The sequence below is a fragment of the Delphinus delphis genome, chromosome 19, assembly GCF_949987515.2.
Source record: "Delphinus delphis chromosome 19, mDelDel1.2, whole genome shotgun sequence".
Taxonomy (NCBI): domain Eukaryota; kingdom Metazoa; phylum Chordata; class Mammalia; order Artiodactyla; family Delphinidae; genus Delphinus; species Delphinus delphis.
In genome coordinates, this window is record NC_082701.1 from 49,924,430 (window position 1) to 49,949,733 (window position 25,304).

The 25,304-nt window shown below is 44.4% G+C and overlaps 1 protein-coding gene and 1 long non-coding RNA gene across 3 annotated transcripts; one reads left to right on the forward strand and one right to left on the reverse strand.

Annotated features, from left to right (window-relative positions):
* Positions 1–2,098: 2,098 nt before the first annotated feature.
* ZFP3 (ZFP3 zinc finger protein) lies at positions 2,099–16,145 on the reverse strand. The gene is made up of 2 exons (XM_059997211.1): positions 15,850–16,145; positions 2,099–6,990 (listed from the first exon to the last, which is right to left on the reverse strand). Exon 2 carries the CDS (start codon positions 6,980–6,982, stop codon positions 5,471–5,473), a length of 1,512 nt encoding a protein of 503 aa, XP_059853194.1. The 5' UTR covers positions 6,983–6,990; positions 15,850–16,145; the 3' UTR covers positions 2,099–5,470.
* Positions 13,664–24,853, forward strand: LOC132414562 (uncharacterized). 2 transcript variants are annotated; one of them, XR_009516975.1, is made up of 4 exons: positions 13,664–15,678; positions 18,605–18,639; positions 20,484–20,750; positions 24,728–24,853. It is a non-coding gene; the product is annotated as an uncharacterized lncRNA (long non-coding RNA). The 2 variants fall into 2 exon arrangements; XR_009516976.1 differs by lacking the exon at positions 18,605–18,639 and having other exon boundaries at positions 13,671–15,678.
* Positions 24,854–25,304: the final 451 nt, after the last annotated feature.

The window sequence follows — 25,304 nt, forward strand, 5'->3', positions numbered from 1 at the left end:
ATCAACTCTGCTGGCCACCCTGTGCTCATTCCCTCCACATCTGTCGTCTCAGTTCCTCCAGCAGCCTCAGAGGATAGTGCTTTCTTCCTTCTTTCTGAAGCCAAACCTGCCTTCTGTACCTTGAGTATGTCCTTTCCCACTGCCACTAAATTAAATTTTAATAATTAGTTATTAGATAAGTATCTTAATTGGCCTGGTTGGAAATTCGAAAGAACCTGGGCCGCGGCAAGGACTCCATGAACATCAGGGAACGGCGGAATAGATCCCACCCTGGGATGTGAAATGTCCTCACAAACGACAAATCACGGCGGCCTGAGAGACGCCAGCCCAGGTCCCGTCCGGCGGGCGCCCCAGTACTTGACTTCGGGGTCAGCAGCGCGCAGTAGCCCACTCTCGGGGCCCTCTCGCACCTCAGCCTCCGGCCCCCACCGGTCACCAGCAAAAAGGCACCCCGGGCCTCGACCAATCACGCCGCGCGCCGCCCCGGCCCGCCCCCGCCCGCCAGGTGGCGCACGGACAAGGGTCCCCAGGCTTCCGAGAGCGGCCCCAGCCTCAGGGCTCGATGAGGCTCTTATCAGTACCTCTTGGTCCCGGAGGCAGTGGTGGCCGAGCGATTTCGATGACTTAGAGGTTCGTCGGTGCCGGCAAAGTTGGGTCCACCGATGAAAACACTGTCTGCAAAGCGTAGTACAAATAAACATCAGCATTCTCGTCAGCGGCACCGCAGGAGAGATGCGAGTCACGGCCGAGCCCCAGTGCGAGGCCCGGGCTGGAGAAAAGGACGTGGCAGGGACGGCCAGCGGGTGCAGAGGGGTGAGCTCGCGTCCTGGGTCTCGAGGAGGGGGCCGCGCCTGCCTCGTCGGCCACCGCTCCCCAGCTCTCAGGGAGGAGGCGGGCTTCCTGCTCCGTGGGAGAATCGAAGCCTTCTCGCCTATTCCCACTCCGCAGCGCTGACCTCTCCTGCATAGCTCAAGTCCCCACCAGCCTCTTAGCGCTTAGCCCCCCGCGCGTTGCACAGGTCCCAACGCGTTGTAGGGGCTCAGCAGGTGGTTGATGAATGTGCAGGGGCCCCGTTATTGAGGCTCCTCTCCTCAGGTTATCACCAGAATCACCACGTCCCGCTTCCCACTGGATTTTACTGAGGCTCCAACTCCCGTTCACTTTCAGGGGTTCACCCAGGCGGATAGTCTTGGCATAGCTTCATCCCCAAAGCTGAGGGATGTGATGAGGTAGAGGTTATTGCGGGTTACTTGGTAATTTGTTTTATAGGTAAAAGTTTGATTTCAGGACCGTGTAAAGGACTACAGAGGTCCAAAGATGAGTTTCAGATGGTCCATGAGTTCCCTGAATTTGCATGCACATTTTTCTAGATAGAGCTTTCCTGAGTCTCAAAGACCCTGTACCTAACAACCTAAGGAAACTGCCTCAGACCAGGAGTCACACAGGAGAACATGTCAAAACAAAACAATAATAAACACCAGCACAGAAATCTCAGTAACATTTTTTTTAAATCCAGAATATCTTTTTTTTTTTCCCCCCTGCACCGCAAGGCTTGTGGGAACTTAGTTCCCTGACCAGGGATCGGGCCCTCAGCAGTGAAAGCACGGTGTCCTAACCACTGGACACCAAGAAATTCCAGATCCAGAATACCTTACATTAAGTTGATAATCCTGAAAAACTATCTATCTAGATAAACAAAGTAGGTAACATTTTCCCTGTCATGAAAGATAAAAGACCTCACCAAGCAAAGCAGAAGATCAAGGACCGAGTAAACAGGACTTCCCTGGTAGTGCAGTGGTTAAGAATCCGCCTGCCAATGCAGGGGACATGGGTTCGAGCCCTGGTTCAGGAAGATCCCACATGCCGTGGAGCAAGTAAGCCTGTGTGCCACAACTACTGAGCCTGCATGCCACAACTACTGAAGCCCACGAACCTAGAGCCCATGCTCCGCAACGAGAAGCCAAGCAATGAAGGCTACGCATCGCAACGAAGAGTAGCCCCTGCTCACTGCAACTGGAGAAAGCCCTCACGCAGCAATGAGAACCCAACACAGCCAAAAATAATTAATTTAAAAAAATAAATAAATAAAAGGACAGAGAACAGCTTACGTAAAACCAGAAGCTACCAGAGCACATTGGGGGTACTAAGGTGAAATTTATAGGATGGCAGGAAAATGGCATACAAAGTCATATTAAGACCATAATGAAACAATGTACTTTGGAATATACTTAGAAAGGCATCAAATCAGTAAAATTGTAAAGAAATACTTTATTTACATAAAGTGTTAATATACCAGTAAAACTGTTTAATTAGGGAAGGATGAAAATGTACATGGTTAGGTCTGCAAAAATTCTGAAGGGTATTTCTGGGTATTTTGGTAGGTTTTTGAGATTGTGAGGCCTGGTATTTTTAATGGGTCTAAAATTAAGAAAATTCACATCTTTTCTTTCCTTGATAGAATTCTACTTGCACTAGATTATGACTACCAGTCAATTATATTATGGTCAGATTTTGGCTCCTAAGAAAATTGAGGGGGAGGGGGCAAACAAGGAAAAGAGAGAAATATTTCTGAGCTAGCTGGGTGTAAGGTGGATAAGGGCAGGTAGTGAGGTTACAGGATGTGTGTGTAGTGCATATAACAAGGTGAAAATAATTTCACTCACCAGAATTTCTCTTGGGAAAGAATTAATATATGTTGGAAAATTCTTCTTAGAATGAGAGGTGAGAACTTCTTCCCCTAATATGATCAGGCACAACAAAACTTGGTCACTAAATTGCCTTCTAGTGTTCCAATGAGCGGTCTGTTATTGAAGGGCCTAAAAAGGAGCTGAGGTGACAGTCCTGAGAGGGGAGGACAAAGAGAAAAACCTTCAGTGGCAGTTTGGCAAAGAAAGGACTGCTGAGAACGAGATGTCTAGTAGGATACAAACCCCCTTCTCCACCTCTTACACACCAGAATCTTGAGTAGAGTCCGTATTACTCATGGATATGTTTCTGTGAGGGGATCCTTTCTGGGGAGCTTGAAGAGGTGCTGAGTTCTATATTAAGGGCTGGCAAGGGGTGAATGTGCAAATAAAATATTCAAACACAGGAATAAGAAGTTAAGGGAATAAGTAACATCCAGGTTTCACATGAGAAAGATATGTTTGGGTATAATTCAATTTGAGCTTGAGTGATGAAAAAAGGAATGAGAGCACACTGCACTTGTAAACACCCTATGGAAAGAGATGAGTTAAAGAACTTCTACTAACGTCTAACTACTAGAGACAGAGGTACCTGGAAGGATGTGGAAACTGTGTAATCAGCTTTTTTGTTTGTTTTGAGATGGACTTTTTTTTGTCTTTACTGTATTTGTTACAATATTGCTTCTGCTTTATGTTTTGGTTTTTTGGCCTTGATGCTTGTGGGATCTTAGCTCCCCGACCAGGGATCGAACCCACACCCCTGCATTGGAAGGCAAGGTCTTAACCACTGAACTGCCAAGAAAGTCCCCATCAAATGTTTTACTTGTACAGCCCTTTTCTCAAGCCAAGAGCATGAGCCCGGGGGTGGGGGCACATATTGGGGTACAGAATAAACCCACTTGATGGGTTTTGGCTATGACCAATTATGTTTCCAAGGACATGATTTAAATCCATTATATTCAAATTCATGTAGTAATTAATAATGAATAGAAAATGTACAAAGGATTTCGAATAAGGCAGTAATGCATGCACCTATTCACAGTACAACACAGTGCTTAGGAGCACAGCTCAGGGCTGGAGTCTTGGCTCTAGCACTTACCAGCTGTGTGATCATGGGCAAGTTATTTGACTTCTCCCCTGCCCCTCACCTTTCAAATTGGTGTAAGAGAACCCACATCACTGATGGTTGTGCAACTCTGTAAATTAACTAAAAAGCATTCAACTGAACACTTAAACAGGTGAATTTTATGGTATGTAAATTATACCTCAATAAAGCCGTTTTGTTTGTTTTTAAAAAAAGAGTACCCACACCATAGGGAGGCTGTGAAAACAAAAATGTAAACTGTCTGGCGCTGTGCCTGGCACATAGTAAAAATTCAATAAATACTAGTGATTAGTATTAGTGTAATAAAGAGGTTAAAGAATAAAACACTGAAGATATATAAAGTTAAATTTTTTTAAAAGAAAAAAGGAATTATTGGGCCAGTTGAAACTTGAGATCACTTAGTTCAACTCCCCTCATTTTACAGATGAGGAAATTAGGGATCAGCAGGTGAAGTGCCTTATTCAAGGTCTAGTTCTAAGACCAGACCCCAAGCAAGCTGGATCCCCGTTAGTGCAATTCCCACTACCATTCACTGCCTCAGAAACATTGACACATGAAAATTTGAGGATGTGTTTCCTTGAAGAAAAAAAAAAACAAAACACGTAAGAGAACACAGAAAACACATGTAGAAATGCTGAAGAAAGAGAATTCCAAAGCCAAGGGCAAATTGAGAAGAGGCTGTCACATCCTGGCCTATTAGCCAGGGACCCCAGCAGTGGGGCCCAGGTCATGGGAGCTTAAGTGCTTTGGCAAGGCAGGGTCCTGGTCAGTCAGGTGAACCAGCTCATCACTGTGGCCAGGTGCCTAGTGACAATGAAGCTGCAGTCCTCTTTGTTATTTCCTGACACAGGATCTGTCAGCAGCAATACAAGCTGGGGCCCAAAGTGAATGCAGCAGAGTTCTTGGGAGCACTCAGTCTGAACGGCCCTGAAATGAGAAAGAGCTGCAAAAGAGCTGCTTCTGCCCATGCTGAGTAGTCTGGCCCCACTTGTTTATCCCCTGGCCTTGCTAATCAGCCCCTCTGGATTCTGAGGGCCTTCACTTAACAATGCTATAAATTGCTTGTCAGTTTCCTCTATCATGGCACCCTCTCAGATGACTAAGGAAGCCTAGCAGGAGATGGGAAATGACCCAAGCTTCCCGCTTCTTCATTAATGCTGCCATCTTCCAAGGGAACTTGATAGCGAGTTTGGAAGATTTTGAAGCTAATAAAAGCTTACTAAATTCCAATGCTAAACAGTGGGAAAGAGAGAGGTGTGTCTTCTAGGCCATGACTTTAACATTTCAGGGGTAATATTCGAGGGGTCAACTCTGTCATTCCTAGGAAGTGGTGGAATCATGTTCCTCCATTTTTCCTGAACAGTAACAATTTGGGCTAGATGGCCAGTAAAGACCCCTAATGTTATGTGATCCACTAGTGGGGAGGAAGGAAGGAAAGGAAAAAGGGATAGTGGAGAATTAAGGCCTGAAACAGCTTTTATGATTTAACTCAGTACACTGAAACTTCTCAATGAATAGTTCATAAAAGTGCCTCATCCTTTTTGACCAACTGTTTAAATAAAAATCAGTAAAAGGACAGAGGAGGTTCTGTCCATTCATTTGATCTGAGAACTTGGGGTACAGACTGAGAACAATAAGTCTGACTTCAGCTTTTCCACATAAGGCTTTCATGCTTTGCAGATCATTCCATACAGTGAACACTTTGATGTCGGAGGAGGTGAGAACTCCGACTAAAGGTCTTCTGACATTCTTGGCACTCGTAAGGCTTCTCTCCAGTGTGAATTCTCTGATGTATGATAAGTTGGGAATGCTGGCTGAATGTTTTCTCACACTCATTACATTCATAAGGTTTCTCTCCAATGTGAATTTTCTGGTGGAGAAGCAGCTCAGAGTTATCCCAAAAGGTTCTGGCACATTCATTACACTGATGAGGTTTCTCTCCAGTATGAATTCTCTGGTGGACAATAAGGTGAGAGGTCCGCCTAAAAGCCTTTCCACACTCAAAGCATTCATAGGGTTTCTCTCCAGTGTGAATTCTCTCATGTCTAAGAAGTTCTGAGTTTCCCCTAAAGGCCTTCCCGCATTCCTTACATACGTAGGGCTTCTCACCAGTATGAATTCTAATATGTCTAATAATCTCTGAGTTCTGGCCAAAAGTTTTCCCACATTCATTACATTCATACGGTTTGTCTCCTGTATGAATTCTTTGATGCCGGATGAGCTCAGAACTCTGACCGAAGCCTTTCCCACATTCATTACACAGATAGGGTTTTTCTCCAGTATGAATTTTCTGGTGTCTAATGAGGCCTGAACTATGCTTGAAGGCTTTGCCACACTCATTGCATTCATGATATCTTTCTTCAGTATGAATTCTCTGATGCTGAATAAGCTGTGAGCTAACCCTAAAGGTCTTCCCACATTCATTACATTCATATGGTTTCTCCCCAGTGTGGATTCTCTGATGTAGAATAAGGGCTGAATTCTGACTGAAGGCTTTACCACATTCTTCACATTTATAAGGTCTCTCTCCAGTGTGAATTCTGTGATGGTGGATGAGATGTGAACTCTGAATGAAGGCCTTTCCACATTCATTACAAGCAAAGGGCTTCTCTCCAGCATGAATTCTCAGGTGCCTTCGAAGGCTTGAGTTAGTTCCAAATGTTTTTCCACATTCTTTGCATTCAAAGGGTTTCTCTCCACTATGAACTCTCATATGCTGAATAAGATGTGAGTTTTGATTAAAGGCTTTCCCACATTCTTTACATGTATGAGGCTTTTCTCCCAGAGAATTTCTATGTGTTTTATTAGGTCCTAAATTCTCTATGAAGTTTTGGCCAGAAGCAGCAAATGTGCTAACTGCCTCTGCTGTAGTATCTCCCTGGTACGTGATCAGGTTTGAGCTAGGATTGTAGGCTCGCTCACTTTCATTATTCTCATGGTCTTTCTCACTTGAGGGTGATTTCTTAAAGATAATCAACCCTGATGCAAAGTCTCTCTCCTCAGGGGACACCTGCTCCAGAACCTCTTCTGTGGACTCTCTGGAATGCTCCTCCAATATGTCTTCTTCACATGCTGCTCCAAACTCGTGACCCTGATAAACCACCTTTGGAAGTTTTTCTAATATTGCCCCATGTGGTTCAGATTCTTCAGAAATTTCTTCCTTGGGAATTACCTCCTTGTTCTCAGTCCCCATCTCACAATCTGAAATGAGAGAGGGTAAGTCTGTGAAGTGGCTGTATCACAGCTAAATGAAGCCAATACTAGGGAGTATGGAGCTTGACATGGTTCTGACAGCACCCAAAAGCACTCTCTGTATCTGGTGAGATTACAGGACGCTGCTGAAGAGAAGAGAAAGATTTAGGATTATGGTGGACATGCTACACAAAGAGCAGACGCTGACTGAGAAGAGTGAGGGAAATTATCAGAGGAAGAGATTTAAGGAGAGAATAGGAAATGGATGGTAAGAAGATGCTGATAAAAGTTCCATAATATTAACAGTGAATTGAGGCAGAACCTGAGGTTGGTAATAAAAACATTTAAGGAAAATTGTGGCCATATTAATAGATGGTATATGGAAAAGGTTGGGAAAGGGACAAAAATGACTAATATAACCTTTGGGTTTATAGAGGAAGAAACCAGAAATGAGTAGCAAGAAGAAATATCTTTAGCCCAGTTCTGTGGTGCTCACCAGCTCTAGAGAATAGGGGATTGTATATGTTGTAGGCATTACCTATTCAAAAGGTTAATGTGACTTAGCTATAACAGGGACAGAAGGAACCACCCTTGGCTCCCGTATATTTGGATAAAGTATGGTTCTAGCTTAATTTTCTCCAGATGGTTACTAAATTGTATCAATACCTAATTTTCCCTAATAATTTGAAATGCCTCCTATACCATAGTCTAAAGTTCCATATATATCTGGGTCAATTTCCAGGCTCCATTCAGTTCTATTGATCTATTCCCTCTCTAACACCAAACTGTTCAACCTACTGTAGCTTTAAATTTTTTAATATGTTAGAGAAAGTGCTCACTTGTTAATCTTCTTTTCAAATATTCCTGTCTATTCTATTTTTCCAAATAAATTTTAGTATAATTTTGTAAAATTTCCAAACTTACCCTGATGTTTTTATATCCATCACGTTTCTGTATGTCTTCTCTTTTAGTGAGTTTTTTATATTTTCTAACTGGTTGTTATTATGTGTGTGTGTGTGTGTGTGTGTGTGTGTGTGTGTGTGTGTGTGTGTACACATATATATACACATACATATAGCAATGCTGTTGATTTTTACTTACTAATATTGTAATTGGTCCCTTTATACAATTTTCTTAGCACTTTTTTTTTTAGTTTTTTAAAAATTTATTTTATTTATTTTTGGCTGCACTGGGACTTCGTTGCTGTGCGTGGGCTTTCTCTAGTTGCGGCGAGCAGGGGCTACTCTTCGCTGCGGTGCGCAGGTTTCTCAATGCAGTGGCTTCTCTTGTTGCAGAGCACGGGCTCTAGGTGTGCGGGCTTCAGTAGTTGTGGCACGTGGGCTCAGTAGTTGTGGCTCGCAGGCTCTAGAGCACAGGCTCAGTAGTTGTGGCGCACGGCTTAGTTGCTCCGTGGCATGTGGGATCTTCCTGGACCAGGGCTCGAACCCGTGTCCCCTGCATTGGCAGGCGGATTCTTAACCACTGCGCCACCAAGGAAGCCCCTCTTAGCACTTTTATAAATCTTAAAGCCTATACTTTTTTAAAACTTCTAAAAGGCTGTGGCAAGGATTTTTAGTTGTCTATCCCAATCTCCACTCTTCCCCACCTCATCAGCAACAGAATAATGAATTTATTTTTGTAGCAATGAGGCTGCCTAAAGAAATATATTCTCAGCCTTCTTTGCAGCTAGATTTGGCCATGTAACTAGCTTCTGGCCAATGAGACAGTAAAATGCAAATGACAGCATGAGGGACTTCTGGGATATCTCCTTAAAAGTAAGGGGATACATTTCTTCACCCTCTTCTGTGCTGTGCCTGGGGCATGAAGTGACAGCTGAAGTGCCCTCCTGGACCATGAGTTCACCAGCATACCTTACAGTGGGACAAGAACAGGAAGGCACCTGGGTCCCTGATGACTCTGTGGAGCTGCCATACTTGCCCTGGAACGCCTGCCTCTGGACTTCTTTTATCTAACAGAGAAAAAAGCTTTTTCCTTGCTTAAGCTATTATGGTTTTTTAATTTATGAAGCCAAACTTGCTCCTAATTGGTACAATGGCCCCAAGGATTTAGCTGTCCCCTCACAGAAGATCCAAATGCTGGGGAAATGAGCCCAGCTTCTGTTCAGGTATTAAGCAACCGGGAGCTAATATTGAAGAGGAGAGGCCCTTTGCCTAGAGCAGTGCATCTGTGCACCACAGCAAATCTGAGCAACACAATCCTCCCATCAATAAAAGTGTTAATTGCAGAAGGTGATTCTCAAGGGGGAATGGGGCAGCTATGGGACTTCATCCTTACGTTGCAGGGTCATGGAATGGTTTTTAAGCCAAGGAATGACACAGTTCATGGTCAGATTAGCATTTCAGGTAGATATACACAAGTGGCCATTTAGTGGCTGAACCAGAAAGCAGCAGACAAGGACATAAAGGAGATCAGTTAGAAGTCTGATGCAGTCATCAAGGCAAAGGGTGATGAGATCTAACTAGGGTAATAGTGGTAGTGTGAATGAAGAGGAAACAGACTAGAGAAGTGCTTGAGAGGACAAATTCTCTAAGACTTGGGGTATGATTGGATATAGGTGTAAGGAAGGTGTAATTAGATGGAGAGTGATACCACCAAGGTTGGGTATATTGAGGAGCAGCTACGTTAGGGGGGAAGATGATAAATGAGCTGTGTTTTGGACAAGATGAGTTTCAACACATCCATACAGAAGTACCAAGGAATCAGTCAAAATATATTGGTCTAAAGCTTAGAGCAGTCAGGACTAAAGATACAGACTTGAGAGTACTCAGCATAGACAATAATGAGTATAGTTGTGACAACTGTCAGATACTGAAGACAGAAACCTAGAAAGCCAAGGCCAACATTGAAGAGTACTCCAGTTAACTTCCATGTTCCCCTCCAGATCTTTCAACTTTTCTTCACCCTGTTCTCTGCCCCAGAAGGTAACCTATATAGCACTCATCAAGGGGCCCTCTGGCTTCCAGTTGTGTTCCACCAATGGGGAGCCCTAGCAGGAGGCTGGAAGGAGGGAGGACAGTGAGGTCAGAGTATTTATCCTCCTGGTTCCTTCCTATGAGATCACCTTGGGTTCATGGTGTCCCTCAATTGAAGTTCATTACTCCTCTCAAGGAATCATCCTACCCAGTTGTCTCTGTGGGCTCCAGGCCCTCCCCTACCTCTTGCCTCTTCTGGCCTAGGGCTGGTGACTACTCTGCTATTGCCAATCCCAGCTTTCCTCAGTATCCTGCCTACACCTACATCTTTTATATTAACTTCTTTGCAAATAAACCCTTCTCAAATTATCCTAATTTGAGCGAAGTACCTGTTTCCTGTTAGGACCCTAATGATAAAGGGGTAGGTAGAGGAAGAGAAGCCTGCCAAGAAGAGAAAGAATGGTTAGTGAAGTAGGAGAAGAACCAGAAAAAGTGTCATATAAGTCACCAAGGCAATGGCAGAGGGAATTACAAAGCGTCACACACAGTTGATAGATCCAGTAGGATAAGAACTGGAAAACGTCTGCTGGGACAATTAGATGGTCACAGATGACATGTAAAAACAGAGTCAATGGAATGACAGAAGCAGAAGCCAGGTGGCAGTGGACTGATTAATTAATTTGCTGCTTCTTTCAAAAAATCTGGGTGAAAGGAGAGGACCAAGATGGGCAGTAGTGTAAAAGGTCAAAGAAAGTCAAAGAAGAATTTTCTCTGATGGTAGAGATTTGAACATGTTTATATTAGAAAGGATGGTGCCAGTAGAGAGAAAGGTTAAGAGGGAAGAAAAGATGAGATTACTGAAGAAATGAAGATCCTGAGAGGCAGGAGAGACTGGGGTCAAGTGGTGAGGGAAGGGGAAAGGGGTGATTTTGGGGTGCCCTTTGTACTGCCCCTTTTCTCTGCCCAGCCTCCAGTCATCCACAGGATCCTACCCTCTGGCCTCCCTAATCACTCAGGGGTGCAGCCCTGGTAAGCCCTCTTTCCTGACACCTGGAAGGAACCTGATCTCCTACTGAAATCCTGAAGTGTTGGAAGCTCTTTGCGCTACCCCTAAAAATGACCTGGAATCTTCTTCAACTTTCCCCCACTCAGCGCCTTCTCTAATTTTCCCCTGGAATAAGGGCAGGCACACAAAAACTGGATTTCTCCTTTTCACTGAAATTTTTGAAAATTATAGATAATGTGTACCTATGTAACTGTAAGAATCCATTGTAGAGAATTCAGCTATCTTCATCCATGGTACTATTTGAGTTAGAAAGCACTGTCTTAAATAAATTTCTCTCTAATGCTCGGCCAGGAACAAGTTCTACAAGCTGGTACTTCAGTCCCTATCTACTTCTGACCCCCTCGCTGGCCTTTCCTTTTCACCAGCATCTCTCCTATAGTTACTTCTTTTCCAACATCAAGCTCCGTACAAAGTCAGCATTCATAAAACCCACATCTGTCCCACACCATATGGAAAATCACGTGTCCACAGTAAAACAAGATGCAAGACATAGAAGTTAGGTATGTATATCTATCCCCAACTTCAACACCTGGTTCAAAATTCTAGTCCAGAAAGTCTTCCCCAACTAAAATTTGCCCCCTCTGACTATTCTTTTACTTTGCATTCCACCAGTGACACAATATTAATGCCATTTGTTAAATATTGTTTTGTTTAATAGACACCTTCTCATACACAAATCAATGCCATCCTCCTTTCTATTTTCTTTGGATGCACTGTGCGGCATGCAGGATCTTAGTTCCCTGACCAGAGATCAAACCCATGCCCCCTACAGTGGAAGCGCAGCGTTCTAACCACTGGACCACCAGGGAAGTCCCAAAGCCATTCTCCTTTTGGTTGATTTTCCAGAGGCACAGATACACATTAGACCTTGTCCTCATATGGAAACACTCTATTACTCATAGCATAAATTTAAATTTCCAAACATAATTTCTTGTGTTTGTCATTTCTTCACTTTTCTAAATTTGAAATTAGTTGTTTCTGGAGAGAGATAAGATGGATGTGCCATCTTAGGAGTAGGATGACCACTCTTGGTCCTCAGTCTGGGGGATGACAAGCATCTACTGGGTCTCCATAGTTCAGAATAGGGTCTTCAACTCTGCAGATCTGGAATTTTTTTTTCAATGCACTCAGAAATCCTCATTCACAAAATACTGATGCATAAACCAAATATCCACCTATTAATTAACCATGAGAAATAAAACTTCAAAAGGACCATACTGTCTACATGAGAAGCCACCACATAAAACCCAAAAAATTGTTTAGTTGGCTTACAATCACAGCAGGAAGATTTTTTTTTTTTTTAATGAACGATGCTTAAATAATGATTCTTGGCCTGGAATTAGGTTAGATGAAGAAACGTCAACTGGAAAATCTCTAAAAATACTAACTTCCAGGTCCCACATCAGACCTCTCAGAGTCAGAATCTCCAGGAGTAGGCAAAGGAATGTGTATTTTTAACAAGTGCCCAGGTGATTCTGATGCCCTATCAGGTTTGGGAACCACTGTGTTAGACAGTCTGAGTGACTGGAGTTATCTAACTCTCAGTCTGGTGCATCCATCTCTACCAAGGTCTGGTCCACCAAGCAGATCAACACATGTGCAAAGCAGCAGGATTACAGATAACACTGCCAGTTCTTGCTCTGCATTCTTTTTTCCTGCCCTCCAACTTGACCCCTCCCCCAACCCTACCCTAAACTTCTGGGAGCAGACAGGGAATATAATACAACTGATTAGGTCACATTTCCATTACGCTTATCAGACTGACCCTAGTTACTGTGACTGGACCTGAGTTTGCCCAAACTGCCTAAATCAGAGTTTACAGCAATCTCTTAGGATAGCAATATCACTTAGTCCTCTAAACTTATCTGCCAAAAACATATTGTGATTTTTAGTAAAAAATCATTGAATAATCTATCAGCTGACAGCCTGATTAGGTCTTTTTTAAATGTTGTTAAAAGCAAAGATTGGAAAAAATTAAAAAATTTAAAAAAAGCAAAGATTGGGACTTGAGGTATAAAAGGTCCAAGAATCATTTACTCCCTCAGTAAATTGTCCCCCTGTGTGGCACTCCAGAGGTTTTCCCACCCCAGAGTGATATGCTATAGTAAAATTAAGGAGGGCATGGGTGAGAGGTATGTCTTTCTTCTGTAAAGGAGGAAAAGAGCAATTGTGAAAAAGGAGGTGGAAAAGAGAAATCTATAGGCCACAGGTCCACTCTCAAGCACACTGGTGGTAGGCAAGGGTACAGACTTAAGTCAAGGATCTAGAGACTGATGTCCTTTCAACAATCCATGCACTTACAGATGTTACAGAAAATGTTTGTGGACTCCCTCAATATATGTCATTTGAAGACTACTGCACTTAACAGCATTCTGGGCAGAGCATGGGGTGAGCAAAGCCTCAGAGACTTAGGAAGTACAGGAGGAATAAGAAAAGGAACAGAAAGAACATTCTGACCTCAATGTAGCATGTGCAGAGTTGGGGTAAAGAAGGAGAGAAGATAAGTGAGGACGCACTAAACTTCTGGGGAGTAATGAAAGCTCTTACTATGTGCCAAGCAACTTACACACATTCTCTTGTTACACCCTTACAACCTCTTGCTGAGACAAGTATGCTGGAGGCATCAGTGTAGAGAGGAGTGAAATCAGCCCATCGGAGTGCTTTCCTGACTTTCTCCATCAACACTTTTGACAGCCCCAGAGCAGGCTGGGAATCTGGGGACACGTGTGGTGGAAGAATGAGAAAGTGAGGGACTTGAGGATGTTAGCCAGGACACAGTTGAGATGACCAAGTGAGACAAGGAGACAAATGAAGTGGGGGAAGGAGGGAAGAGTGGAGGTTACAGACAGGGTGAAGGATGTGGTGAGCATACGGATCCAAGGGCAGGAATCCTGCCAACTGGCATGACGTTTAATTTTGAAATGTCAAAATTTATAACATACCAAAAGTAACATCCTTTGCAACTATTCAAATTCATGATGAAAAAATGATGAAACATTTTGGATGTCAACTTACAAACACGTAAGGGGATACACAAAGCTTTTCAAATTATTTTATGGGATATTTGAGCAAAAAAGTTTGCAGTGGCCTCGCACTCTTTGCAGGAGATCTGACCTCACCCAAGAGCTCCAGGAGTGAGCTCCAAATGAGTTAAACCAGTTAAGTTAATACCATTCCCCTTGCCAGTAACTGTTCAGAACAGTAGGGATTGTTTCAGGAATGGACAAATGCCTTCATCTGGGTCAATGATACTCTGAGGAAGTTTGCTGGGAACTTCTGGGAATAGTTTCCTGCCGTCCTGAGAGAACCACAGTAGAGACTTCTACATATTGTTGCCTGGAACCGCTGCTGCCATTTCACTACCAGCTGTGGATGAAGGCAGGACAAGCTGAGACAATTGAGGGGAAATGGAGCCAGCAGGGCCACTAGATTCAGTCATTCCTGAAACCACTTTACCTCTTGACTTCCAATTATGAGAGCTTATACACTAGTATTTTTTAGGCCAGCTTGAATTGTATCCTGTGACTTATAGACAAAAGCATCTTAATTCATAAAAATACTTTCCCTTAACTTCTGAAAGGTCAGATCCTACTAAATACTCAGTATCCAGTACAAGGATCACCTCCTCCCCAAAGTCTTCACTTACACCTGCAGGAAGGAGGTTATCTCTTGGTCCTCTGAATCAGCATTTCACTCACCTCTTTCTTTGTACTACAGTTATCATGTCGCTTCCTGTTCACTGCTCTCCAATGGCTACAGAATAAAAACTTCTTAACATGGCTCATCATGCCTTCCTGGTCAGGTCCCTGTCTCCCTTCCCATCTCCTGTCCCATGCTCTCCAATGACAGGTGGGAGCTGCAGTCATGCTCAGGGTGCTGCAGTTCAAACACTTCTTATTCTTTAAAGCTTCTCTGCCTTTGAGAACAGGTTATTCCCACTTCCTGGAATACTACTGCCCACCTTTTACACTTAACAAACATCTACAAGACTCAGCTCAGACACAGAGAGTCCTCTCTGTCTTCTTCTCTGTCCCTAAGACTCCTTCACCTTGTTGCAGCTACCTCATTGTACTGTTACTCTATTTTCATCTCTGCTTCCTTCTTCAGACCATGAACAAGGATGATGTTCTATTCATCTTGATATTCCCAGCGCCAAGCACATTTCGGGTACCTGCTAAATATCTGTTAAATGAATTTGTGTAAATATCTTATTTACATAACTAATCTGTGACACCCTTGAGGACTATCTGGATAGTTCATTCATTTTGTATCTAAAGAGCCTAGATCGGTGTCTGACACATAGCTGACGTCAATAACTATTTGTAAAAATAAGTTCCTTCTGCCAATCTGGATGACACTTAATTTAAAGCACTGTTATCCTCTTTTCCTCTGTCCTCCTGGTTTCCACAATCAAAAGGCTCTATTAACTCTGCACTGAAATCTGTCTCCTTTCCGTAACTAACCCTCTTAAACCAATATCCGGCCCTGGGCACAGTCTGCCAGGAGGCCTGAAGTTTATGACACTGCCCGCCATTTCGTCCCCGCAGCTTACTTGGGGATGGAATGTCAGAGGAAACCACAGCTCCCATCATCCCCCACGTAAGGACACCCCCGCGGAAGGGGGTGTCCCTGCTGCTCCTGTGCCCGCGGCTGACAGGCAGGGAACCAGGACGGAGACGGACCCTGGCCGCGTCCAGGGTATGTGCCGGTGGGGACCCGGTGCGGAGTGGGGAGACCATAAAGTCCAAGGTCACAGAGAGAACCCGAGTCAGGCACGGGCCTAAACGTCGGGTTTTCGCGGGGCTCGTGGGCCAGGGGTTCGGGAGCGCAGCACCCTCCACCCCCGGCCGGGACAGAATGAGGTCTCACCTCAGGCAGCTACCGCCCCACACACGCTCCCCTCGGGCTCCCCGCGCTGCTCCGCCCGCTGCCTCAGAACCCGCAGCTGTTGTCTGGGTTTCACTGGCTATGGGCATCAGCCACTTCCGGTACCCGGGCGGCACTCCAGCCAATCAACGCGCGCCGCACTCCCAGGAGGAACAGGTGGTCGGCAGGCCGGGGTCTCCTCACCCTTTCCAGGCTTGCTTTGCGCCGGTTCTCGCGCTCACCCTAGCCCCATCTCGCCGCTGCCCTGCCACACCACCTCTCTGAAGTGGCCCTGTGCGCCTGGCGATGCCCCACTTCAGCCCCAGGATCACTGACGAGCTAGGTCCTCCGAGTTTCCTAGAAAGGCTCCAAGGACGCACTTCCGCCCTGGGATCGGCCGCTCTGCGCGCTGCTGTCGCTCCCCAAGCATTGATCTGTACTTGAGAAATTGAAAGTTGGCTTCGCTTTCTCACCGGGCAGAGATCACGCGCCCCCCTGCATCCCTTATCCCGTCACTCCCTCCCTTGAACTACACGAGTCTGGTAAACACAGACCCCTACATCCTAGGAACAGGCCAGTCATCTGCTGGGGGCGAAGGGAGACCCGCTCTTGAAGTCAAGGAGGGCTTACTGGAGGGAGTGATGTCTGGGCTGAAATCTGAAGGTTGAGCGGGAATTACCCGGGTCAAGAGTGAAGGGGACAGCGGTTCCGGCAATGGGAACGGCATTCTCCCCTAGCCTCCTTATTTCTTGAACAGCTTGACCCTTCTCAACTCAGCACCTTTGTGCTTGTTACTTCCTCTGCTTCTTGTTATTCAGGTCTCACTTCAAAGGTAACTCCATAGGAGAAGCCTTCCATCCTATCTAATGTTGCCTCAAACTATGATACCCCTCCCAAATATCAGTTACAGGGAAGGACTATGATTGGCCTTGTTTAGGTCTGGTGCTCACCCCTGGACTAATCATTGTATTCAGGGGAAAGGGATAGTAGGTTTAGCCAAATCTGGGTCACTTGTCTGCCTCAATTGTGGGGGCAGTCTTCTGTGTTTGCCTCACCATAATCCTATGGAACAGGGAAGGGAGTGACTACTCACAGAAAGTGATATTATGTATATATCTAGTACACCACCTATCAGGAAAAAAAAGAAAAAAGAAAGAAAGGGGAAAAGAAAGCTTTTGCTTGAGTTCATGGGATTAGGCCCTAGACTATAGGGTCCATCACTTTAGCCATTCTCACACCAATATCCTTAACTCCTTTGCCCTACTGTCTGCAACTGCATTGGAAGTTTGTTAACCCTGGATCAGTTGAAATGTCCATTTTCCTTGCCCAGGCCGCTGACAGCTGGTGGGGAAAATCGTACATTTTGGAGAAGAACCCCAAAATAAATTTATGGTCTCCACTTCCCAGAGGTCTTTCACTTCTGCCTAGAAATCATCTTGTTTCCCTAGTCAGCTTGTCTACCATTTTCATGATTGCTGTTTCAACCTTCTTCATTCTGCTTGAACCTCTGTCCAAGCCATGACCCACCATCACAATCACTGCCACCTGCATTCATCCCAAGGAAAGATGTCCATACTACGAGAGTATCCTGCCACAGACCAAGAATGGGAGACATTTGGTCCTACTGTATTTATCTAGTACACCTACATTAACAGTCTTCTGTCTCAAGAACCTAGATCAGTAATTCTCAATCTTGGCTGCACATTGGAATCACCTGGGGAGCTTTTTTTTAAGTATGTTTTTATTAGTGAGCAGTATTCAATTATTTGAATACACCACATTTTTTTAATCTATTCACTTATTAATGTTCAGGTGGTTTCTTGTTTATGGCTATTACAAAGTTGCTAAGAACATTCATGTACACTTCTTTATATGCACAGATGCATAAGCTTTTATTTCTCTTGGATAGCTGCCTAGGAGTGGAATGGCTGTATCATATGGTAAGCACATATTTAACTCTTAAAGAATCCAGCAAACCATTTTCTAAAGTGGATGCACATTTTACATTTTCACCAGCAGTGTATGAGTCTTTTTCCTCCACATCCTCGCCAACACTTGATCTGATCAGTTCTTTTTTTCTTTTTCTTTTTAAATTGAGCATTACAATAGAGATCTAGTGGCCTCTTATAGTGGTTTTACTCTGTGTTTCCTTACTGACTAATTCACCTGGGGATCTTTAAAAATATTGATGTCTGGTGCCACCCACATAGATTCTGTTGAAAATGATATGAGATATAGTCTGGGCTTCATTGTTTTGTTTATTTCCCAAGCAATTCCAATATGCAGCCAGCAAGGTTGGAAACCAATAGCTTAGGTCAGTGATTCAAAAAGTGTGGTGTCTGAATCAGCAGCATCTGGAATGATGGTTAGAAATGCAAATTCTCAGGCCCCACCCACAGATCTCCTGAATGAGAAACTCTGGAATTAGAGCTGAACAATCTGTGTTTTAACAAGCATTTCAGGAGTTCTAATGCACTCTAAAGTTTGGGTATCACTGGTGCAGACATTAACAGTGCTTCATTTGATCAGCCCCTGTACGTGGGTTAAACAGGAAAAAGATAGGCTGTATCCTCCTGGATATTCCCCTGCCTACCATCTGCTTCATTACACTAGCCAATTTAGGGGCCATCTGGAGTAATGGGGACCTACCAAGGGAAGGAGGCCAAGGCATATGGTCCACAAATACCATTCTCATGCCCAGTGTGTATGAGGATGTGTATGACTAGGTAGGGGCTGATGTTTCACTGTCTCCTAACAGGTTCAGGACTTCCATCGAATTGAGTCTTATTACAGGTAAGTATGAGAAGTTTTGCTCCTTTTGAAAAAAATGGCAGGTAGGAACGTTGGCCGCCCTCTTGAATTCACACAGAGACAGGTACATGGAAAATAAAAGCCATACTGCTCTTGCTCGACCTTGTCCCTTCTATCCGTGGAAGATGTGGGAAGGAGGGCTACCAGTACTGGCTACTCTCCTATCTTATACTTCAAAACCGTGTCATTTCTCAGATTAGTTTACAGCTCTGATGTGGACCTAAGTACTGATCATAATTATATTTTCTATTGTCTATGGACCATATTCCAAACTACTACCAAAATATTAGTAACAGCACTCAGTGTCCCCTGAGATTTAAATAACATTGTGAATGTAAGTCATTGTTAGGATTCTGGAAGAAATGACCAAAAGCACCAACCCTGCAAACTTTCCGGTCTTTCAAAACCCTTCTCTCCCAGGTGAATAACCCTGGGCCAGGACACAAGGACACTGGCTTGGATAGCTTTCTCTTCCTGTAAACTTCTCTTACCAACTCCCCACATCCACTTCTTTTATCACTATCACCTCTCTCCTTGATCCTGCCTTCCTTTCCTTTCAACTGCACCAACCTCATAGTACATCCTACAGACCAAAATCTCACTCAGCATGACACAAATGCATCTAGCCTTATGTGACTTAACCATTTCCTACAAACATACCTTTCCCCCCATATAGACAGAGCGTTCCTTGAGAGCCAGCACTCTGTTACATGTCCCAGAGAGGTGCTGGCTGTGCTGGGCCCATGTTTAGTAGAAACAGGCTGACCTGAAATATTCATATCTCACCTCCACACACTAAAGCAACTGGCTGAAGCTGAGTCGAGGCTCAGTTAAGTCTTCAGGGAATCCCCTGGCAGTCCAGCGGTTCGGACTCCACGCTTCCACTGCAGGAGGCACAGGTTAGATCCCTGGTGGGGGAACTAAGATCCCTCAAGCTTTGCAGCAAGACAAAAAAAACACAAAGTCTTCAGTGTTCCCCTTGCACCTCCAGCTATGAAGATGCAAGGAAGTAAAACAAAAAGGCAACTTCCTTTTCTAGAGTTACAATTACCCCAAGGAGCTCAGGGCAACCGATTCTGAGCCTGATCCAGCAAGGTCATGTTATCACTGAGCCAAGATAGCAGATCCTTCTTGGGCAAGTTCTAAACCTAAGAGCGTCCTCCAGGGTCCTTGTAAGGTCCATGTCTCTCTCTCAGGTGAAACCATGGCCCCTTTCACATGGGATAAAATGCAGCAACACCTGAAAACCTTACTCTCCCAGTACCTGCTCCATGGTTCAGTGCCAGGTGGAGAGACAGAGAAGAGAAGGCTGCCCTGGCAGAGGGGTCAGTGCTGGGCTTTGAGGAAGGCAAGCCGGAGGTGGTGGGAGGGGATGCACTGGAAATAGACAACAGCAGAATGTACAAGGGAGCAAGTGATCAGAGGACAAACCAGGAGCCCCAGGGTACAAGGTTCCTCCCCAGGGCTCTGGAGTCTTCACAAGGTCAGCAAGATAATGAGCCCACTGCCACCAGGGCTAAGACATGACTGAGCCCTGACAGTGCCCCTGCCCACCGAGCCTGCCTAGAGCCTGCTTATCACAACACTTCAGGAAACTGCTACTAAGTAGTCTGAATTCCCATATGAGTAGAAATTATTTGCCATCCAGGCCAAGGCAGTCCTACATGAATATTTCTGAGGCTCTATTTTGAGAAACAACATGGGAGGAAAATCAAGTCCAAGTGTCTCCCACCATCACAGGGACATATAAGTTTCCAATGTGACTAGTGAACCTGAAGGAGGCCAGAATGACTCCTCACTCTGTCTTCATGGTTTTGTTTTCCCAGCTCAAGATACAACCCCTAAAAATCATGGATGATATTCGGAAAAGATGAAAACTCTAACTCGAAAAGATACATGCACCCCAACGTTCATAGCAACACTATTTGCAATAGCCAAGACATGGAAGCAACCTAAATGTCCATCAACAGATGAATGGGTAAAGAAGATGTGGTGTATAAGAGACATTGGAATACTACTCAGTCATAAAAAAGAATGAAATAATGCCATTTGCAGCAACATGGATGGACCTCGAGATTATCATTCTAAGTGAAGTAAGTCAGAGAAAGACAAATCTCATATGATATCACTTATATGTGGAATCTAAAAAAATGATATAAATGAACTTATTTACAAAACGGAAAGGCTCACAGACACAGGAAACAACTTATGGTTACCAAAGGGGGAAGGTGGGTGGGGAGGGATAAATTAGGAGTTTAGGATTCACAGATACATACTGCTATATATAAAATAAACAAAAAGGACCTACTGTATAGCACAGGGAACTATATTTAGTATCTTGTCATAATCTATAATGGAAACAAATTTGAAAGAGAATATATATATATATATATATATCTGAATCACTTTGCTGTACACTGGAAACTAACACAACACTGTAAACCAACTATACTTCAATTTTAACAAAATCTTGGATGCAATATTCAGTCCTTCAGCAAGATCCCTTCTCTATGATGCAACCTTTCTCTCAGGCTAATGCAATCCATTTGCCGTCTCCCATGCTCTGTTTATTTGCTGTTCATAGTGTATTTTCTCTTATGCCACATGCCTGCCCACAATGCTGCCCTTGGGTCCACTGCCACTGAAATCCATAGCTGTGATGACACCTCAGGGTCTTTCTCAAGCAAAAGGATCCCTCTGTCTCTGAGGCTTAATTCTGCTGCCAACACCCACACGTCTTCTCTCTAGATTTATCTCGGGCTTGTTGCCTTCCTCCCTCGTTCAAACTCTCTCTGCAGTAGTGAGTCATTCAAATGATCCTTAACCTCACTACATTAATGCCATCCGTATATGATATCATGGTGTACAGATCTTATTCAAGTGGGCAAAATACAAGCTTTGAGGCATGGTTTAAAAGAACGATAAATCCAAACCTTACAAATACCTAACAGTTTACAAAGCCCTCTCATATAAACTAGCCATGATCAGGGTCTCTGGAAGCTTAGGCTATCTATGGCAACTGTAGAAAAGTCTTTCACAGGTGATGGTGACCCAAAGGATTCAGCGACTTGTCCAGGTTTACTCAGGTCAGAAGAGGGGAGGGGGCTTCCCTGGTGGCACAGTGGTTAAGAATCCGCCTGCCAATGCAGGGGACATGGGTTTGAGCCCTGGTCCAGGAAGATCCCACATGCCGCGCAGCAACTAAGCCCATGTGCCACAACTACTGAGCCTGCGCTCTAGGGCCCGTGAGCCACAACTACTGAGCCCACGTGCCTAGAGCCCATGCTCCGCAACGAGCCCCTACTCCGCAATGAGCAGCCACTGCAATGAGAAGCCCGTGCGCTGCAACGAAGAGTAGCCCCTGCTGGCCACGCAACTAGAGAAAGCCCACACGCACTCAGCAACGAAGACCCAACGCAGCCAAAAATAAATAAATTAAAAAAAAAAAAAGACGAGGGGAGACTAGATTAGCACCCACATCTTCAGACTCTCCTCACTCCAATCTGGCTGCCCTCCTAAAGTCCCACTGAATACACATCTACCTCCATCTCTTCATGGGGCTCGGTTTTGTCCAGGCCTGTTTTGGCACTATTTTGACCAAGAATCAGCTGCAGAGAGGAAATTTCAAATGTGACATCCAGAAAAATCCACATCTGCCTTACATGTACACAAAGTATCTCCCATCTACTGGAATAAAATCCTGCATGATGAGGGTGTTTGGGTTACTTATCTGGCTTCCCTACTTCAAGACCCGGTTCCAAAAAATCACATCCACAAAGACTTCCCTGATTCCTCTCTTCTCATTTCAGTCGCTCCTCCACTGTCCTCCTGACCCCTGGCATTTGGGCTAATTTGACCTTTTGAATCTTGTATGCTCTTGTAAGACTATTTGTCATCTCCCCACCTAGTGATAAAAACCCAACCTGCCCTCTGGGATTTTGCCCAGAGCACAGCGCTGAGCAGAGACAGTCTGTACATGTTGACTGAGAAATGTTTACCTGGAAAAGTCTTCTGTGATTAAACTGAATTTTAACAATGGCCTCAAGGAGCAGTACCTTAACCCAGAAGAGTAATGGCAGGAACTGGGGACACAGGATAAAGCTGGTTACAAGAGCAAATATAGCCAGCTGGCTTTGCAAAGCTCCTTATATCCCACTAGATCAGTAGTTATCATGGGATTGGTAACTTTTTCACAGGGTGATAAGGAACATTAGCTGACCCTAGCGTCCACAAGTTCTACCGAATATAGGAGGGTCAGTGAACCAAAATGTAGCAACCAGATGGATCAACCATAAAGCTTTGTTAATTTCATTCTTTAATTTTGGATAGGGCCACCCCTGGATAAGCAACAATCAATCTTATAAAATTATACATTCTAGATAGTCAAACTAGACCTTTCCTTAATCATGATTGAGTATGTAATTTGACCTACCGTGCTGGACCCCAAGGGAGGACACACTGATTCAGGCAGTATCTTTGGTGCCAAGATGTTGAAAGAATCTGGGATTGTTTCCAGCACTAGAGGGCAACTGTTGAAAGTCTCCAGAGCCCAGAGGGAAAAGCAGCATCCCTGGAGGAGATGGACAAACAACCTTAAATTAGGCAAATACGTCGCACCTCCCATCATCCTAACAAATATTGCTTAATACGAGATGTGGGTTGTTAGGATGAAAGAAGAAAGGGGCTGAACCTGGAGGAGACTGGGATTCATGGAGAGGGACATAAATGATTATATTAGGTCTCGTCAAAATCGGGGGATTCCTTTCCCTTGACAAGGCCTAAGTGTGAAATTACTGAGACAATGTACATTTCAACCCCTCAGAGACCAGTCAAAGGTCTATCCTGCTCCTTTAGAATAGCACGCTCAACAACAGTGCGCCATGTCCAGGTATGGCTACATTTGTTTCAGCCCTCAGCTTGTGGGACTAGCCTTCCACCCTAACACCATCCAACAGATGAATTGTTTTATATCCTGAGATATAGAACGTCTACCTTGTGGGGAGGAGAGCCAAAGAGCTTTGCCTAAAGCCAGGCATTTGCTTCAAACGGGGAGGTGTTCTGACTTCTGAGATCAGCAGCAGAAACCACATCCATGCAAAGCTCCAGGACCTCCTTTGAAGCAGGTTTAATGAGCAGATCCTTTCCTATTCTTTGGTAGCAACATTAAACCACAAAATGTCATAATTTTAGGGAATAAAAAAAAATCCCAGGCTGCTCTGTAGACCAAATATTTCAGAATTTCTGGAGGTGAGGTGGAAACGTCAGCAAAGCTCCCTTGGGGGGATTCCAAAGTGCCCCAACTTAAGAATCCCTGGTTAGACTATTGGGGAGCCACCTGGATCTGGGACCAAGTTGGCTTCTCTGGAGTTCAGGTGCTCCAGGCAGGTGTAGATACCTGAGTGAAAGTGGCCTCCTGACAGGAAGGAGGAAGAGGGGCAGGCGTGCCCTTTAAAGGGTTAGGTCCCAGCTCCTGCTTTGGAGAGGTGAAAAGAGTATTGGATTAAGCATCACAAGACCTGGATTCCGGTTCTGGCTCTGCCATTTAGCATTTCTGGGACCTTAATAAGTGACTTAACCTCTTGGCTTCCTTATCTGAAAATGGGCAGACGTGCCACGTCTGCCCATGATATGCCTGATGAGAAAACCACCAAGTACAGAGCTGACAGTTTTAGGCAAGAAATTAGTTTCTGGAGACATCACATAATTTAAGGCAATTTCCCCAAAAGGAATAAAGATAAAGTGAGCTGGTGTCATCACGTAGCTCATAAACCTATAATCAATGAATATGTTTTGCTTTAAGGCTATGCTTATGATGTATACAATTTCACAAGGTACTCTCTCCTAAACATATAGGATCAAGTGGCATAGCAGTTCTTGAAACTTTTCTACGGAGTTTTATTACATCTCACTTTCATTTTTCAATGCTAACATTAGCACCATTACACAATAAGTACAAGGGTGAGGTTATAGAATGCAAAAACATTTAAAATTATAACAGTACATTTTTGCCACCTTTGTAATTCTTTGTTTTACCTTTTTTTTTTTTTTGGCCGCACTGTGTGGCTTGCAGGTATCTTTTTTCCCAGACCAAGGATCGAACCCAGGCCCCCACAGTGAAAGCAGCAAGTCCTAACCACTGGACCACCAGGGAATTTCTTTGTTTTATTTATTTTAAATAAACTTTTTAAAATATAAATTTATTTATTTTTGGCTGTGTTGGATCTTCGTTGCTGTGCGTGGGCTTTCTCTAGTTGCGACGAGCGGGGGCTACTTTTTGTTGCAGTGTGCAGGCTTCTCATTGCGGTGGCTTCTCTTGTTGTGGAGCACGGTCTCTAGGCATGCGAGCTTCAGTAGTTGTGGCGCGTGGGCTCAGTAGTTGTGGCACACGGACTTAGTTGCTCCGCGGCATATGGGATATTCCCGGACCAGGGCTCCAACCGGTGTCCCCTGCATCGGCAGGTGGATTCTTAACCACTGCGCCACCAGGGAAGCCCTTAAATAAACTTTTAACTTTAGAACAGTTTTAGATTTATAGAAAAATTGCAGAGGTATTACAGAGAGTCCCATATGCCCCACACCCAAGTTCCCATATTAACATCTTTTTATGTATTATTTATTTATTCATTTATTTATTTTTGGCTATGTTG